The sequence below is a fragment of the Meleagris gallopavo genome, chromosome 17, assembly GCF_000146605.3.
Source record: "Meleagris gallopavo isolate NT-WF06-2002-E0010 breed Aviagen turkey brand Nicholas breeding stock chromosome 17, Turkey_5.1, whole genome shotgun sequence".
Classification (NCBI taxonomy): Eukaryota; Metazoa; Chordata; class Aves; order Galliformes; family Phasianidae; genus Meleagris; species Meleagris gallopavo.
The window spans coordinates 617,516-630,558 of record NC_015027.2 but is presented as its reverse complement, the minus strand read 5'-3'; the positions used below and the strand labels follow the sequence as shown (position 1 = coordinate 630,558).

Sequence of the window (13,043 nt, the reverse complement as noted above, 5' to 3'; positions counted from 1 at the left end):
AGCCAGCACTGCATGCCCAGCCAGCATGGGCCATCATGGTCTGCAGACCATGAAGTGGAAACCTCTGTCTTATACACTTGTAGTCTAAGTCTTCTAACAAAGCATCAAACTTTAGAGAAAGGCTTTGGTAGTATGAATTGGTTTGGATTTGGTATTTCAATTACTGAGTTTATGTTTAAAAATGCCTTTTCGCACAGTTAAAAAATCCAATAAATGAAAACCCCAAGTTTTACAGGTTTTCCTCACTTTTGACACTTTTAAGTGCCATGTTTGTACCTGAAGCGCAAATCTGCTCCATCTAGAGGAGAAATGGGTCACAGACAGGGCAATGCAATGGAAAAGAAATTGCAAACAGTCGATGTTCAGAAAGGTAAAAGTTTACACTGGCAGAAGATTGTTGTGTTAAATGACTGAATTTGCTGGTATAGACTCCCAGTTATGCACAAGAAATATCCTCAGTGAGCAGCAGCCATGTGTCACTGTCCTGCCGGGAACGTTCCAGAGCCTGCCTGGCCAGGGAGGCAGTTGCTCACATTATTTTTGGACACTGTGCAAACCAGTGTGTTTGGAGTACTGTTTGGGAATGTTGGTGAGATATAAAAACTCACAAATCCAAGACAAAACCCACAGAACGGAGGAATTAAGGGATGTTTAGCCAGTGGGGCTCCCAACAAGCGAGATCCCTCTCTCTCTGCAGAGGACTTCCGTACACTTTCTGTTTTTAAGCTGGCTGTTGCTGAGTCTCAGTGAGATAACATGCTAACCCCTCTGTTTTTATTTCCAGCTTTATCACATTCCGCTCTTGTGCTTATTTGGACAAGAAGCATACAGTGTTTGGAAGGTAAGTGGAAGATACCATGAGAAGCAGTGTAACAGATGTATTTCCCAGTGAGTCCAAAATCTAGAGAGAGGAATCTGCTGACTCTTGCAATTGAACTGTAGCAAAATCCTTGCTCACAATTCAGTTCCCTTGGTTGTGATTAGGTGGCCAGCATCAATTCAGTGCCAGTCATCAGACTGTTTTTTTTTCCCTCCTTCCATCACTACATATTGCCTTATTTCCTTTCTGTGGGTAGTTGTCTAGGGAGTCAAGAAAAAATAATCACCTTCATGTAACATTTTCACTCTAATTATTTTATTTCTGACAGTGATCATTGGTATAACATCTGTGTGTGTGTGTGTGTGTATATGTATACATAGACAAATAAGATATTAGTGATGCTAAGATATTAGTGATGCTAATATAGCAAGGGAACTTCATTCTTGAAGAAGCCTTTTCCAGAAATCTTTTCCATTCGAGCCATCACGTGATAAAAGTGCAGGTATATGTGATAGGACATATTACATTCTACAAGGAGATAAGTGTGTTTGCTTGTTCCTTGCTTTCTCTGCTGCAGGTACATGCTACTTAGAGTCACCGCAGCTATTCTAACAAATGCCCTGCTACAGATGGCAGGTTTGCTCTGGTGGTAGTTCTCAAGGATTTTATAGTCTCTTTATAATTAAGTATTGTATTCTTTTCCTGGTTTTACCTTTGTGAAAGGCAGCAACTGAAAGTCAGAGCATGTACAGTTTGCTTCGGTTGGATTACACAATAGTGCTCTATAGTAAAAGTTGACTCCATCTTCTCTGCCAGGAGTTTTTTAGCCAGAAGCTGGCTTCATTTTAAACAATTATGTTAGTGCCATTAGTTCTGATACGGACTCTGCAGAAATTGCACCCTTTGGAATATATTCTTTTTCCTTTCTCAAGTCTGTCCTAGACAAGCTTTCCTTTGGTGAAAGCTGATAAATAAAGCAAATTCTAATTCTGAAAGTGGATTATTGGTAGAGTTGTGTTACCTATGTCTTAAAATTGGCACACGTATATGCATACAATATGAGTCCTCCTTGCAGAAATCCCCTTCAATCTGATATGATAATGCTGTTAACCTGAGCTCACCACTTCCCCAGGTCTGTGTGGGTTAGTAGAACTCTGCTGACAACGTGGCTGTTGCTCGGTCTGGGATGCAGCCTGAGCATCCCGTGTGCCCTTCGTGTCTCAGGCAGTGTCTCCTCTGCATGCTCTGGTTTTACCATCATTTGAGAGTGCTGCAGATATTCTCAGCTGAAATACAAATGAAACATCTTTGCATTGATGTTGATTTAGAATCATTTCTCTGCCCGCTTAAGAAAAGAGTGGCACTTCCATCTGAACACAGGGTGGGTGAATTTTACTCTGGATTCTCTTTCATCTAAAAAATGATTAATTTGAAGAATGACAAAGGTAAGGATGCCACGTTAGATGCATTCCCATATCCTCTTATTTACCTACAGATTGAACACCTGAACAATTGAATTAGCAAACAAATGTATGCAGCTCTTGAGGTCTATATTCTGTCATCAAATTCCTTCAGCTGTTTTTACCTTCGTTTGTTGTTTGAAAAACCATCAAAGCCAGAAGACTGAAGAGATTGTATCTGTAGTGGAACTTGCTATTTTAGATCCTGGGCGTTTCCAGGATTTGGTGACTGTATCTGATCTTAGACTGTAGAGTACAATAGTATCTGGAAAGCATATCTAGGAATGATATGTAGGGTTAAGAATAGAAAGAATCCATGAAATCAGAAGTCTTTGTTTCCATGAATGCTACGTTGGACCGTCTCAACTGGTTGTTTACTGGTGCGTTGTGACTTTCACATAGACTTGAGGATTACTTATTTCAGTTAATGTAAAACCTAAATACCCAGAACTCAGGTGTCACCTCAACCATTTCTGTACATCTTTGGTTCATGTTAATAAGTGTCACATACAAATCTCTGAGAGCAGAATTTGACATGTTTGTAATTTGTGTAGAACTTTCCAGCAGGAATTTCATACTTTTTTTTTTTTTTTCCTATGTGGGATGGAGCATTGACACGTTCTTTCTCTTGAGAGCTGCCTTTTGTTCATGCCCCCACTGGTTTGAAGCACGGTGTTTGCACAGCAGCAGCTGTTAGGAGTTGGATGTTTGGCTGTTCAGGGTGTTTCTCAAACATGCCAGCTGCAGGCAGCCAGGTTCTGTAAGTAGTGCCGTGGTTCTGCAGGCATGGCCTGGCCTCACGCACAGGGGTTGTTCAGTTTTGGGAGGAGGCTGGAGCTGGAGGACATGGGGAGCATCTTGTCATACGAGTGCTGCCTACCGTGGCACCAATGAGGGCGGTTGTTACTGAAACTGAAGGAGATCATTTGGCGTAGATGAGGAGTAAAACCAAATGCTGAGTAAGAGAAGGAAGCCTTCCCTAGGAGGTGTGCTGCAGGCTGCGTGGACTTCCTGCTCCAGCAGAGCTGCCTCAATTAACTTAGTAATTATCACTTCTAGTAATTACCATTTCTCCCACTTTAGAGAATGCTGTAATTAACTTGAAATCTAACTGGTGGCTTTTGTTGTTTTCTAGCTGGATAGTAAGAGGTTTAGGAACTCAGATAATGTAGAGCAACTGTCTTGAGTTTGCTCTTGTGTGTCATCCAGAGAAAGGACGGTAAGTATTTCCAGGTGATTGCTGCAAAGGGAAGGTCCTCTTTGCTGCACTTCTGTGCTGCTGTGTGAGGGAGCTCCCCAGCCCGTGCTGCAGTCAGGAGTTCAACCTGCATGAGCTGCATGCACTACTGCTGGAACATCAGCATAGACTTGCATTCCTGTCTGACGTGCCTTATAAATCTAGATGTGAGCACATCATATCTGTGTTATTTTTATTTTCTGTTACTCCAGTGGCTCATAATTCGCATGGATCAGACACCAAGTTCATCTGACCTTTGTAAGTAGGAATAGAAACATGATCTGTGCCAGACAGCTGGCTGTGTGAGTAGATAAAGGAGTGCACGCAGGTGCAGGGATGTTACTGCACAACCCCTTCAGCTTACCTTTCACCAACAGTTCACACTTTCTTTTGAACCAAGGACGAAGAATGCCCTGAAGAAAATGAAGTGCCTCGTGGTAACCTGGGGAGCCCATTCCAAAACCAAAGGGAAAGTCCATGTTTGGAATGATAGTGAAAAGTGACTGAACTGTTGTGATCAGCAGGAGGGGAGAAATGCTTGGTGTCCAAATTGTGCATGAAGCGAAGGACAAGTGGGGCAGTGAGAGCAGGCTGCAGGTATGCAGTGAGATTAAAAGAAGGCCAAAAGAGGGAGCAAAGGAGGAAGTGTCGCCTGTCAGTCAGCTCAGCCTTCCTTTCCTCCTTCCGTTGTCAGATGCTTTTGTGGCAGAAAGTTTACTCCCCTTGGATAAGCATCACTGCAGTTAATATCCCCTAACCTGCTTAGTACTCTTGTCCTCGAAAGCGATAACCAAGTAAAGCTGCTACAGTGCACTGAGGTACCAGGAATGATCCGGTGGTGCAGTGTTTGTTTCTGTGTGTAATGTTCCCTGTGTGCTATGGATCAGTGCACCCTGCAGCCGCTGAGCTGGGAAGCACCAGGTTCATCTGCTGAGTTTGGTTTCCAAATGCTTTTCTCCAGGTTGCTTTACTGTTTTGTTGCTTTCCATTATTGTGTCCCACTTCCCATCATAAGCCCTTAGGAGAGATTGAGGTATTTTGACTACACCCTTGTGGCAGGTTGGAATTGCTCACTCCGTTTTGGGTTGGGTGTATACATAGAAAACATTTTGTCCTGAGAGTGTGTGCTTGTGCCTGTATATATTGTTCTCTGTGTATATAAATGCATGTACTCTTTTGTTTTAATATAAAAATAAGCTTGAGTACAGAATGTATTTACAAAACAAAGTTTCTTTCTGGTTTCTGTTCCTAGTTTAAAGGTTTGGTGTTTTATTTTTTTGAGAAAGCCCAGACGTTGTTCTCGTTTTGTCCTCTGGTCAGGAAACCCCATGGTCCTGGAGCACTGCCACCCCAGCACTGCATAAGGCACAGTTCCTGTGCCTTAAAGAGTTTGAGAACTAGCAAGTCCATGTGTGAATGGCCGTGGGGCTGCTCGGGAGCTGCAGTGCTCTGTAGGAACAACGCTGGTGTAGCTGTGAGAGTTCCTTGGCATACTGCAAATGAATGGAGCTTTCTCCACACGTTTCTCTTGCACTTCATGCAGAGGTTTTGGCAGTGACTGCCAGACAGTTACTGGTTTGCATAGTAAAACAGCCATAACGTGAAGTGGGATTTTAAATAACATCTCTAAATTTGAGATGCAAAGATTCCCAGTGCTAGCTTAGCTTAGTGTTCAGTAAAACAGTGTTGCACAGATACGGCCATATTTTTCATTACTTCTTTAACAGAATGAATGTAAATGCACCTACCTTATCCCCCGCATGTGAATGCAATGCAGCATTTGTCAAGCTCCTCTAAAAACGCAGCGAGCTGTCGCAGGGACACTGAGCTAAATGTACTGCTGAGATCATCAGTTCTCTGTTCAGCATCTGCTGGAGACAGACAGCAAACCTCGGTCTCACTGCTTGTTCTCATGTAGATGGTGTCTTGAAGGTGTCACCTTTTCCATTGTGGGCTGTCATCTGAACTGCTGTTTAAACCTCACAGAAACTTGCACGGTCTGTTTAGGACAAAGCATGCATGGCAGCTTGTCTGAGGAGCAGAGCCACAAACAGTGCAGCAGGGGAAGCTCAGCCCCACACAGTGCAGCAGGGAAAGTCGTTTCTGCCCTTCTGCCTCCCGTGTGCCGACCCGCCGGCTGGCAGCGGTGCTCTCAGTGCTCCGTGAGTGCTGCGTACAGCCTGAGCCCACGGCCCTTACCTTCTGTCTTAATGAAAGTTGTCTGCAGGCTCTTCATGCTGAGACTCACAGTTACTCATGCTGCAGGTTTTATCTCTTCGAAGCTAGTGGGTTATTTGAGTACTGCTAAGTAGTTGCTCTCATGTTCAAAGGTTTTGTAGTGCTTTAATGTACTGATCTGATGGTCTTTCCTACATGTAACTTGTGCAGGCCTTTTTTTTTTGGCCACGTCCTTTCTTCTTAAGCCCAGGGCATGTGTTGTGGGGCTGGCAGAGAACCCCCAGAAGTGCCTCGGTGTGCTGGTTTGGCTGTTGGCTGTGGGGTGATGGCTGCGGTGGTGCCGGTGCGCTCCCTGAGACACACTGCGTTCTGCCGCTCTGATTTCAGCAATGCAGCGTGAGGTCTGACTGTAACAACTTGTTTTATTTTGAGAGCCAACGTGTGTGTCAGCGTTCCTCTTGATAAATCAAAGAAAGTTCTGCAGAACTGTTTGCATCTAGCCACACGTTTCCTGACGGATCCGTAGCCCAGTTTTCGGTGGATGTGCGCTGTGATCAGATCTCGTCCTTTCTGGAAGCACCTCAGCTGGCTTGATCCTTGGCGTGGGTTCCCTGACCAAAACTAACCTGGGAATTATTTCCAGTTCTTCTGGTCAGGGCTGTCTTCTCTCAGCTCCTGGCTTGTATTCAAATTAATTTCTATGAGCAGTTTTATCACAGCATGGAAAGACACAAAGCAATATTGAGAGCTCACTGTGCTGACGCTGCAACATGCACGGACGTACTTCCTGTGGAAAGGGTTAGAGGCAGGAGTGCAAAAGAAAACAGTTCTTTCCCAGTTTGGGGAAAAGAAGCTGAAGGAGGAAAGAGAACGACCTGCTGTGCAGCCCCACAGCTGAGCAAGGTGAGAACAACGTTGTGCCACCGCTTGTGAATGAGGAGCACCCTTGCTAGAAGTGAAACATGAAATGAAGGGAAGCTGCTGTCTGGAACCAGGACTGACTTTTCTTTGCGTGGGTTGGCATAAAAGGACCAACCTGTCACTGGAGGTACCGACACCAGAGCACCAAATGCCAGCATGTTTAGCTGGCTGCTGGTGCTGCAGACGAAGGGAAGTGCTGGCAGCTGCCTCCCTGCAGGACACATCCACAGCTGTGAGTGCAGTTGATTTGGTGTCTAAACTTTGCAACGTCATACAGATTGTTTTATTTCAATGCAATCTTTACTGCTAACTGGAAAAGTGATAGAAGGCAGTAAAACAACAAAGGTCCTATGAAAAGTGCTAACTAGCAATTTCTGGTGGATTATTGTTGATAGCTGAACAGTGGACCACCAACCCATCCTAAGGATAATATCCTTGTCTTCTCTCCTAACACTTTTTAATCATGTCAAGCAGGTGGTACCTCGTTCTTTCACTGCTGACCTGTGAATGCCACATCCATCTCTGATGTAAAATGTACAAGTGACAAAGAATTCCCAGTAATGTTTAATTAGCACGGCGAGGGAAGATTGGTGAGCGTTGCCAAAATGCATTGGGGGTAATATTGTGGAAAGTCTAGCTATGGGCTAAGGGATTACTCGATTGAATTGCTAGTGCACAGCTGATCTGACTATTTTAAATTATCAGAACCTAATTAAATGGAAACACACAGGCAGATAATGAATGGAGCTGTTGGCTAGAAAATCCTCCAATATTAAATCAGAAGTTTCCTTTAGGGGCAATTAAAATACAGTGAATGTATCTTAGGCTGTGTGTTAATCATTGGTATTAAAAGTGGATCTGATATTGGCCCGAGGAGGGTTTTGAAATTGAGTTTTTGTTACGAAGTTGCTGGAGCCGATGCAGGGCTGTCAGACCCCCTCTGCTCTCAGAAAGTTCCCCCATGCGATATCTCCAGCTGCAAATGAATGCATCTGTTCCAGCCTGCATGCGTGTTTTTTTAATTGCTCTTAGAAGTCACGACCTGATTACAGAATATTGACACACCCTTGGGGAATGGGCAGAAGTTTGGAACGCTCAAACAACAACAGAGTGTTTGCAGCGACCGCCTCTGTTCAGGCAGGTGCTTAGCAGCAGCCTCTGGAACTCAGCAGTGCTTTCTGCAGCTGGGTCTTTATGTTGGGCATCTTTAGTGCCCGTGTTACCCAGGTGGTGCAGTGAGGTGCAGCTCCCTGTGCAGCAGGCCCTGCCCTCCCACTGCAGCTCCTGAGCTCCTCTGGCTCCGGGAGCAGCGCTGTTCAGAATTAGGGCTGCTCCTCGTTGTCCCACAGACGTTCGCATGGGCTGTGGCTTTGGCTCCTGGCCATGTGGCCTGGCTGTGTTAATGCAGATGTTGTCCAGCTACAGCCTGCATTTGTAAAGGCTCAGATCCCCTGGCATCAGCGGGCTTTATTTACTGCTGTTCTAAGTATAGCCATTTTCACATTTGATTGGGAACAGCGATATGGATAAAACCAATAAATGTCTTGGGACCAAGAGCTGATCCCTGCAGGACTCTTGGAAACAAACTGACTCAGTAGTTCCTATTTGAAGGTAGATTTTCACACCTGTCAGCCGGATTTTTGATTTAACGCGTGCCGTGTTTGCATCGTTCTGGTTCCTCCATCAAAATATCAGCACCTTCCAGAAGTCTGTTCCACTGACGCTGTTATCCCTATTAACCACATCTGGTGGCTCAGAGATAGAAGGTTGTCTGGCAGACTGTTTTCCACAAAACCTTGTTGATTGCAGTTACTTATTTCCTTTCTTTCTTAATCATGTCCTGTCTCCACTATTCCATTATTTTGCTGGGATAGATGCCAGGAAGACAGGCTTATAATTACCTGGATCACCCCATTTATCCTTTCTAAATATCCTTTTCTGGAATTTTCCCATTGTTCCATGCTTCTTTTTTGGGTGAGGAGGGGTAGGAAAAAAACAACTGTCCATAAGTCTTCAGCCTTTTTTTAATGTTTCAAAGGAAATATTTGGATACGTTGTCTTGAGAAATGAGCAGCCAAGGATCCTCTTAAATACAACCTACGATGAGGGGTGTCCACGATGTGATGCTCTGCTGCTTTCCCAAAGCCTCCCCCAGGTTCATTGCTGCAAGCAAAAAATGGGAAGTTAATGGAAACATTTGCTTTCTTGACCCAGTCTGATTTAGTTTTCAAAACTCATTGTAGCAACAAATGAGATACAAATTTATGGATGTAACGCTAGCAAATGAACCTGTTTTGCATTGGATTTGTTTTTTCTTGCACAGGCAGCTGTCCACAGTTGCTCCTTCTCCATCTGGCTGGTTTCTGTGCACTAAAAGGCTGCCACATTTAGGGAGATATGTCTTTGCATTCTCTCTGAATATTTGTCTTTTCCTTATTGTGTTTAAACTTAAACTCAAATCCCAGATTTGAGGGGAAAAAAATCTTACCTTCCACCCTGAATGACGTTATCATAAGTCTTCCAACTACAGTTGCTGATTGCCCTTCTCCTAAACACAGTTGGTATAAAAGTCTGGTAGAGTGGGTGGGCAGTGACGATACTGGATGTGAGAGTGTGGGAATATTTCAGTGATGTTGTGACAGCTGGAAGTTGTCTTTCTCTCTTAGAGTGGTCGGTGGCTTTGAGACTCTGACTGCTATGGAGAACGTGGAAAGTGACCCGAAGACAGACCGTCCCAAGGTAGGCAGGAAGTGACAGGAGCTGTGCGGGGATAGCGAGCACCTCTGGCCCTGCATGGCGTGGTCACCCTGCTGCTGCTGCTTCCCCGAAGCAGAACCTGGGGCAGACGTTCCAGTTCAGCCAGAGAGTCAATGTTCTCCTCTTCTGCTCACAGGAGGAAATACGAATCCAGGCAACAACCGTTTTTGTTGACCCGTATGAGGAGGCAGATGCACAGGTGAGGATGGCGTTCTCTCGTCTGATAGGCCGGAGAACTTTGAAGCTCAGTGACTTCAGTTTTTGCCCCAGTTGATCCCTAGTGGAGACCATATGCTTCTCCCGTGCCTCTTCTTTACACCTCCCCCTGCATGTGGAAGCCCCTGGCCCACACAGGCACGAGGTAAGGTGGAACGGCTGCTCCTTACATTGCACTGTGCACAGAGAGCACAGCTGCTGTTTCAGCTGAGAGGTCTTGGGAGCTCAGTCTGGCACGGCTCCCCCCCTCACCCTTAGCAATAGCTTCCTTTCCAAATGCCCACTATGGGTCGAGGTGACAAAGAGAAGTTTTGTTGCAATGGCTGCAGACAGCAGGAACAGTTGGTTCCTAAAGCCAACCCTGTTATTACAGCAGTGCTGATTGCTGTCTTAGAGTGCTGTAGAGTTTCAAAGAACTATAGTCATGGTCTCCTTTCTCTGGACGAGCTGTTGTAACAGATTGCTCTCTGCTTCCCACAGGTTGCTGCAGAAAGAGAGAAGGTTCAGCTGGAAGAAGAAGCAGCCAAAACAAAAGCTGAAGTGGTCCCACTGAAGAAAGATGTCCAGACTCCTAAAACTTACCGTCAGGGGATTGGAAAATACATTAACATGGCTGCAGCGTAAGTTCCCTGCCCAGCTGATCTCTGTTCAGTTTTAGTTGCCTTTCCTGCTGGATGCTGACCCTGTCCATTGCTGTTTTCTCAGCACTACCTGCTAGAGCTCTGGAACAGGCCAGATGTTTGCTTAGTGCCAGCAAGCTTTGCAAAGACTGTCATGCAGGAGTTGGAGATCCCTCTAGTTCTGTTATTTTTCAAAATTGAAAGTTATGTGAGCTTTTTTTTTTTTTCAGCACTTGAACATGGCTGAGTCGGTCCTCAGCAGTGTGTGCAGACTTCACAATTGTAGATATGTGTCCACAATGCAGAAGTCCTTAAGCAGGAATTGTACAGTCACTTCCTCCTCCATCTTTTATTCTGATCTCTTCCCCTTCTCCAGCTATTTCTTAAGGCCACTGTCCCATGGATATCTTTTCCTTTAGCAGCTTTTCTTGAGCACAAAGAAGCTGCCTTAAACCTGCATCAGTCTTCTGATCTGATTCCCTGTGCAGCCAACAGGTTCCCAGGCTTGCTCTGCGAGCTTCAGGGTACCTGGCAGGTTGTACAGGTTTGTCCCAAAGCACCCTCTCCCAGGTACCCTCTGTACACTCACTGGAGTTGACAGCATCTCCTGCTTACCTAAAGACAGCACAGAATGCTGCCTCAGCTGCAGCCTAGCATCAGCTTTGGATAAATTACAATGAATGCCTTCCGCTTGATTTTTAGCAGACTTCTGTAACAGCATTTGCAAAAATACTATTGTCTGCCTGCTGCATAAAGGCAAACATGTATTTGTGTGTACACAGATTTGGACAGCAACTTAGTCAGCTTCTTTGTGCCTGTGTGACTTACAGGCATTTGCATAACTGTAAGAACGAAAATATGGCAGTCCATGTAGGTCAGCTCCATGTGCATCTCAGTAAAACATTTCGGTTACAAAATATTGCTTGGACCTTAAAATATTATGTTCAGCATAAAACTGTCATTCACTGTTACCAGCTGTACAGAAGGGACGTTTCTTTCCTGGTCCTTCACTCATTGCAGCCTGCCTTCAGGAGGGCACAGCAGCTCTTTGGCTCAAGCTTCTCCCTGCTGGCTGCTGCTATCTGACAATTAAACCACAGAACGTGACCTGGCCATGTAGAATTTCCATGGGGCTATAAGCTCTGCTGAAGGTGAGCTGGGAATAGCAGTGGTGAGTGCAGCATGCCATGCACAAGGAACAGACTCAGCCAGCTGCTTTACACCCCGTTTCCCATAAATCCTTCTGCTACCACAAGCGTGGGTAAGAAGTGGGGGGAGCTCTTATGGCTCAAACTTTCAGTGCTAAAAAAGTGCCCCTGTTAAATCTTCTGCTCTGACCTGGAGAACTTGCTAGGCTTTGAACACATTCCTGGAAGTGTTCAAAGCCTGACACGAGCCTTCCCTGCAGACAGCCAGAAGCCCCAGCCCTGCTGTGCCAGCCCAAGGCGCACACTCCTCTCTGATTCATAGCTGGCTCCAGTGTAGCTGTTGCAGGGAGAGGCAAGGCAGCCAGCTGCCCTGCTCCCACCAAGCAGTAAATAGTCCCTAAGAGGTGTTTTCATTTTGGCTTCAGGAAGCGCAGCATGGAAGATGACGGGCCCTCAACAAGCACAGCTGCAAAGAAAGAGAAAAAGAGCGCAGGCTTTGGGGACTTCAGCTCCTGGTAGCAGTGTGCAGAGCCCAGCACTGGAGCAGCACAGCAAAAAAGAAGAGGAGGCCTCCCACATGTCCCTGAAGAGCCCAAAAGACAATCTGTCCTGGGGAGAGGGAAGGCACCAGCATTCACCGTGGAAGAAAACTGTTGCTTTGTTAAGGCTGGTTAATGTGGCTTTGTTTTCTAGAGATCTGCATTTCTCCAGCTGCATCTTTCTCGAAGGCCTTTTTGTTGTTCTTCAGCTGAGCAGGGAGCGGGCAGCACAGCTCTGCTGGGGATTAGCTGGAGCCTTTCTCTGCATAGCCAGCAGCAGCTCAGGCAGAGCCCAGCCTTGCAGTATGCTGCCTCAATAACAGCTACACTGTGAAAGAGCTTCATTTACAGGTAATCATTTCCAGGCAAGTTGGGTCTGCCAGATGGATTGGTGTTCTGGGGAAGTGCCCGAGCTGCTGGAAGGCTCTGCAGAGGGAAGAGGGCTGCAGCCTGTCCTGCCTCTCCTTTCCAGCTGCCTTTTGCTTGTTCTCAATAAGGATTAATTCCATCTTTTCCTCTTGCCTCCTGGCTGGACTGACTGCTGTCAGTCTCCACAGGCCCTTGCTCGCTCTGAAATGAGCTGTGTTGCACCCATGTGATCTCTAGCAGCCTGGAAAGCAGTAAGGCTGAGCAGTGAGCAGTGTGCCTGCTGCAGCAGCGCTGTGCGTTCCTCTGGCAGCTGGCCTCGTTGGAGCCCCTGGGCAGCTGGGAGGCCGGGCTGGTCCAGAACTGACAGCCTGGAGCATTTGAGTGGGAACAGAAACAGCATCACAGCATTTTTTCAGCCATCCCTTTGGGCTGCTCCTTGCATAGGCATCTCAAATATTTCCTTACATAGCCACACTGTTAGGATGCTTACAAAAGGCCTTACTGAGTGCAGAAATGCCAGCCTGGGAAATGTAACCTGTGTTACTGTCACTTACAGGTGGTGCAGTAGATCCTGAACGTGACTTCTCAGTTCACCTCGAGTGTTTTCAGAGCACAGCAGTGCCCTCCCTGCCTGGCTGAGGAGGTGGTTTTGTAGTCATCTTTGTAACCAATACATTGATATCAGTGGTTTAAAAGATTAAAGTCTCCATTTATAGGAAATCGCTGTAAAAAATTTTTGGTAGCAAGTTTTGCAATTAAATGCTTTTATTTTCCTTTG

The 13,043-nt window shown here is 45.8% G+C and overlaps 1 protein-coding gene across 1 annotated transcript in view; it reads left to right on the top strand.

The window, feature by feature from the left end:
• Positions 1–13,043, top strand: part of PPIL2 (peptidylprolyl isomerase like 2) — a 58,072-nt gene extending 45,029 nt beyond the window's left edge. Inside the window, exons 16-20 of the mRNA XM_010719965.3 lie at positions 785–841; positions 9,283–9,355; positions 9,510–9,572; positions 10,070–10,209; positions 11,783–13,043. Coding sequence (XP_010718267.1) covers positions 785–841; positions 9,283–9,355; positions 9,510–9,572; positions 10,070–10,209; positions 11,783–11,876 — 427 coding nt within the window. The 3' untranslated portion in view covers positions 11,877–13,043. The remainder of the gene's footprint in view (positions 1–784; positions 842–9,282; positions 9,356–9,509; positions 9,573–10,069; positions 10,210–11,782) is intronic.